Source organism: Rhincodon typus, chromosome 5 (assembly GCF_021869965.1).
Source record: "Rhincodon typus isolate 14 chromosome 5, sRhiTyp1.1, whole genome shotgun sequence".
In the NCBI taxonomy this organism is placed as follows: domain Eukaryota; kingdom Metazoa; phylum Chordata; class Chondrichthyes; order Orectolobiformes; family Rhincodontidae; genus Rhincodon; species Rhincodon typus.
Window position 1 is genome coordinate 4,826,351 of NC_063336.1, and position 6,000 is coordinate 4,832,350.

Consider the following 6,000-nt stretch of genomic DNA (forward strand, 5'->3'; position numbering starts at 1 on the left):
CAATATTTAAGACATGGCACTGGAAATAGCAAAGGGGTTCCTACAGGTGGCAGTTTTAAGGGATATTTCAAAAACTACTTTGATTGACTTGACAGGTAAATTGGATATAGCATTGCCTGGCAGAATCAGAAGGCAGAAATAGTGGAGGCACCAAAATGGTACTTGGATTTATAGGAAATATAAGAGGGTCCCGGGACTCCAAGGAGTGAAATAGTGGAAACAGATAAAGTTCAGTTACAGTGAAAGCAACTTGAGCATTAAGACAGAGTGATGGTAATAAGAAGACTAGAATTAGAAGCCAAGAGGAAGATAAAGAGGAGAATAAAAGCCTAGAAATATGCATTTAAAACAGAAGATGGCAGATATTGATGCAGGGCCTGATAGGAAGAATCTGTGTCATAATTTGAAATCTAGTAAAGAAATGTCCAAGTTTGCACAGGCCCTATCAAAATCTGAGGAAAAGGATATGGAGGCATGCCCATGCCACTTTAGAAAATGGTTAAACAAATGAATTTGGAAAAAAAGGTGACTGGAAATTGAGCATGCAGAGTAAGTTGACAAGCAAGGCACAAGAAATTTATGCTTCACTGTCAAAGGAGGTTCTCAGGATTATGAGAAAACTATATTGTTTATTAGCTCTCCTAACTACGTTATATGGACCACACTGAATTTTTCTTTCAGGGGTCAATCTAGCAATGCCAATAATACCAATACTTCATCTTCCTTGAAATGTCCTAGTTACTGAATGTTTACCTGCCTATTCTTTCATTTTTGCCTGTGAGGCTTTCAAATGTTCCTACACTAATCTACATGCTCCTGTGTGTCTTTTGAGAAATATGGAGACATAATTCAACAGTGAGGATTCAGGTTTTTGGTTCAAGAAATTCTCCCTCAGCAATTTTAATGGAATTCGATCATATAAACATAAATCATTTCAAATGAACTGAACCAAGGTGCTTTATTTGGGGAATCTTTGTTAGTAAATAGTAAGAAATCTAATCGTTTGCTCCAATCCTGTGGGAATTCCTTAATGAGGAATAAGGGCTATGTCTTAGACATGGTCTTGAGCATCTGATGATACTTCTCCAAAGCTCCCTGTGTTTGCAAATGATACACTGTTGACTTCAATTGTTTTATGCCCAAACTTCCAATCATTTCCTGGAAAACTTTAGACATAAAGTTAGCACCTTGATCTGACTGTATCTCAACTACTAATCCATAACAAGCATAAAACTGAGATAACTTCTCTTTTACTACCTAGCTGTAATAATCTTTAAAGGAATAGATTCTGGGAATCAGGTCATCATATCCATAATTGTAAACATATACTGATGTCTTGTTTTCATTTTCAATAATGGTCCTATACAATCTACTAACAGTCGATTGAATGGTTTTTTAAAACAGGTATAGGTATCAAAAGTGTAAAGAAATGTCCTAGTTACTGACTCCCTTGTCTCCCTTGGACTTTTCAAGGAAGATAAAGTATTGGTATTATTGCCATTGCTAGGTTGACCCCTGAAAGCAAAATTCAGTGTGGTCCATATAAAGTCCTTAGGAGAGCTAATAAACAATATAGTTTTCTTTACAAGTTCACAATCCTGAGAACCTCCTTTGACAGTGAAGCATAAATTTCTTGTGCCTTGCCTGTCAACTTCCCCTTCCCCTCCCCCATTTCTGAAGAAGGGTCCAGACCCGAAACATCAGCTTTCCTGCTCCTCTGATGCTGCTTGGCCCGCTGTGTTCATCTACACCTTGTTATCTTGGTAATTCTCCACATTGATTTCTAAAGTTTTTATTTTGAGGGCTCAAGATTTTTGACAGGATGAATTTTTGATCTTCTGGAACTACATGTTTTCATTTCAAAGGGCTGCTTAATCATTCTAAAATCATTACTCATTTATTAGATGATGCAATTATGTAGTTCATTGTTTTGTTGATATACAAGAAGAATACGTTCATGTCCTCATTGATTAAAGCCACAATACACCCAGAAATCATTCATTTCCTGGACATCACTGTACATCAGTTGGCACAAAGCAACGGGAATACATTACCAACAAAAGAATTTTTTATGAAATAACTGCCTCACGCTTGTATACGAGATAGACTTTATATTAAACACTTCCTGAAGACCAGTAAATCACAGTTAATACAATTCTATCACATATACACAATGCTGAAAAAATTAAACAAAGCAACTAAATACTCTTTATACTTGATTCCAAATTTAAATATAACAGTTGAAACAGTGGTCATTACAATAGAATCCATTACATTTCTTCCTCTTATTGTAACTCATGAACATATGCAACTTTAAGCTAGAGATCCCATGTTAATTTTAAGGAATTAATTAAGTCAGTGACTTCATGTTTTCCTGACTCCTAGTTAACTAAGTATTCCTTTTTTGGCAGGTTTTAAATTGTTCTCTATCTTTTGAAATTCCTTTCTTCTTCTTTGGACTTGCAGCCTCATTTCTAAAACCCACACCCTCACCCCTGTAGTTACAGCCTCTATATCCCTCTTTTGTAATCATAGCCCCCTTCTACCAACCACCCTGTCCAGATCCCTGCTTTTCCCCTTTGCAGTTTCCTCTCCACCCTCTAATAGGTGCCCTCATCTTCAGTGTTTGCAAACACCTCCTTCTCAACAATTTGCAGCCTTCTTCTTCTCTCTCCCATTTGGAGCCAACTCCTATCCCAACAGTGGTTCCTCATGCTCTCCCTTGAAACCTCTTCTTCATCTTTTCCAGCCCCCTTGTTCTCCTCCCCTTCTCCTCCCTTTGCAGCCCTCTCTTTCATCCCGCTGTAAAGACCACATATTTTTATTTTGTATTTCAAAACATGCAAACTGAAGTGAGAAAGAGTTTACAAACCAATATTTGAAAGGGTATCTTACATTATGAAAGCTGGTAACCTAATGCTTATTGGAGGCATTGTGTCACAGTAACTGAAGTTTGAATTGCAGATAATTTGGAACCAAAGGGTTTACAGATGCACTTTGTCCTGGCAAGAAGAAGTTGATTGTTCAATGGACCAGTGACCAGTTATCAAGGATAGAGCTCTTTCTGTCTGCCAAAAACTTTATAGTTGGTTTTGAGGTACTGAATAGCTTAGAGCTGGGAAAAAAGTAACAGAGAGAGAGGGGGAGAAAAGTTTGATTCTTACCCAGCTCAGGAGCAGTCTATGTGCTCAGCAGTCAAAACTCACACTCTGACTGAAGAAAGCCAGTTTATTTTTCTTGCAACAGTTGCTGTAAACCTTAACTTTTAAATGATAAAGTTACAGAGAAGGGGAAGTTAAATTAAAGAAAATCCCTGATATTCACTTCATAAGTACAAGTAACAATTTATTCTTTTAACCCTAACAGTGAACAAATTAACAGAATTACTAACAATCTGAACAATTCCCCCTTAACTATTACCTATTCCCTAAATGAACTAAATTCTACTGGTATGCTGTTCTAATAAACACAAGTCCCACTTATATAAACCAAAGTAATAAGAAAACAAAGCTTAGTCTCTCAAAGTGTACACATCTTTCTTCTGCTGTTCTTGACATAAACGCCATTCTTCCGCTAATCCAAATGTCAAGGATGTTTTCTCTGTGAAGTCTACTATGATGACTCTCAGCTAGAAGTGTCATAGTACCTTTTATGGATAGATGGTGCTTTCTTAGAGAGTTTAGCAATTTCTTGTGAGAGCTAGATGCTTATTTCTCGGTTGGTGGTTCACTATCGCACTGATTTTCAAAAACCCTCTCCTTATATGCCTTGGATGACATACCTGTTTTCGTACAAAACATTGGTCTAAGGTTATCAATACCATCAGATTTAAATTCAATTGGGTTTCAATCGCTAAGTGCTTGGTTTAAATTAATTCGCTGATTCCAGCTAGTTGCCAAAACATCAAAACAAGCCTAAGGTTTCCAATCACATAGCCAATTGATACATGTTTTAATTTCAAAACTGGCTGTACATCTTCAACTACATACAGACACTTCTTTTTCTGTATAAATCGCTAAGCTAAGAGGAACCACACACTCTTCTCCCTTATCATTTATTTATGGACAAATTCTAGCTTCTTGCCTTCTAATTCATGATTACTCTACACAATTCCTAACAATAAGTCAGAGACTTTTAAGAAATAGCCAGACACCTATGTCTCACACCAACCAGTGAAAGCATCTGAATAAGACAACTAAAGCATTTTGCTGACCACCTGAAGAGTCGTAAAGATCATCTCAACAACAGCACCGAGAAGCAAGGACTACTAAACTGTCTTCCCAGTTTTTTTTGTTCCTCTGCCTAATAACCCATTTTGTTCTGTCTGTTTGTCTGTTTTTGTGTGTATAGGAAGTACCTTTTGAAAGAATTAGAGTTTTAATTAGTAGCGTTACATGCCAACAGTTTATAACTGTTTACCCGTAGTTGGAGTCTTTTACTTGTAGTGAATAATGATTCTTGTTCAGTAGAAAAACCTGGTCAGTGTTTTCTATAAATCTGGGTCAGAAAATTAGGTAAATTGTGGAATTTTCCATACTTTATCACAAGCCTTCTGGAATTTCATATAAACAACATTCAATGACTTACCTGTGTCCACCATCTTTGTCACCTCTTCAAAAAACTCAATGAGGTTTGTCAAGTATAATCTATCCTTCATGAATTCATGTTGACTCTCCCTGATTAATCAAAACTTTTTGAGGTAATCAGTTATCCTATCCTTGATTATAGACTCCAACAATTTCCCCACCACAGATGTTAGGCTAACTTGTCTGTAATTCCCTGGTTTCCCTCTGTCACCCTTCTTAAAGAGCAGAGTGGCATGACCATATTTCCAATCCAGAGGTACAACTCCTGAATCCAGGGAACTCTGAAAGATTATGGTTAGGGCACCAGCAATGTGCTCTCCTACCTTCTTTAATATCCATGAATGGAAATCATCAGGTCCCGGGGATTTGTCACTCTTCAGTTTCATTAATTTCCCCATTAGTGATGATTTACTTAAACTAATTTTATTTAGACCATGTCCCTCTCTTAATTTCTTTGGGACTTCTGACAAGCTATCCTCCTTTTCTGATGTGAATACTGAAGCAAAATAATCATCCAGCATGTCCGCCATTTCCCTGTGGGCTTGACAATATCCCCACTCTCAGCCTTCAGTTGGCCAATAGTGCTCTTAACCCAGCCATTTTTCCTTTGTACAACTATAAAATCTCTTCTTCTTGTCTTTTATGTCCCTTGCAGATTTCCTTTCATAATCCGTATTATCTGCTCTTATAAAGCACTCTGTGGCCCTTTGTTGATCTTTGCATTTCTCCCATTCTGTGGGATCTGTACTGTTCTTTGCATTTTTATAAGCCCTTTCTTTTAATTTTATGCTGTCCCTTGCCTCCTAATCTGTCCATGGCTGTATTTTTTATGAGGTGGGACTTTTACATGGGTATAAACTGCTTCTGGCTAAATGTTTCTTTGAACATCTTCCACAGTTCCTTGGTTGTTTTACTTATTAGCAAAGCTTCCCAGTTTACTGTGGACAGTTTCTGCCTCATTCTTTTAAAGCTTGCATGACTTAAATCCAAAATTCTAGAATCTGTTTTTTGTTTGTCACTTACGAACGCTATGTGAAACTTAATCATGTTATACTCACTATTTGACAAATGTTCACGAACGTTTAGGTCACTAGTTAAACAGACTTACAGCTCATTACTACATCCAATATTGCTTGTCCCCTTGTCGTATCCAAGATTTGTTGCTGCAGGAAACTATTTGGACACTCTCTAGAAATTTACAACCTTTCTGGCAGATGCTCATCTGTCTAACCACTGTCCTGTATAAGTTCAGCACAACCTCCTTGCTCTTGTATCAAATGCCTGAACAAAGAGGCCTTGGAGTGCAAGTTCATAGTTCTTTAAAAGTGGAGTTGCAGGAGATATGATAGTGAAGAAGGCATTTGGTAAGCTTACCTTGATTGATCACTGCATTGAATATATGAGTTGGGAGGTC

The 6,000-nt window shown here is 37.3% G+C and overlaps 1 protein-coding gene across 1 annotated transcript in view; it reads left to right on the forward strand.

The window, feature by feature from the left end:
* LOC109930964 (dynein axonemal heavy chain 8-like) overlaps positions 1-6,000 on the forward strand; it is a 2,199,840-nt gene that overhangs the window by 1,774,452 nt on the left and 419,388 nt on the right. Inside the window, 1 exon segment of the mRNA XM_048596622.1 lies at positions 5,242-5,258. Coding sequence (XP_048452579.1) covers positions 5,242-5,258 — 17 coding nt within the window.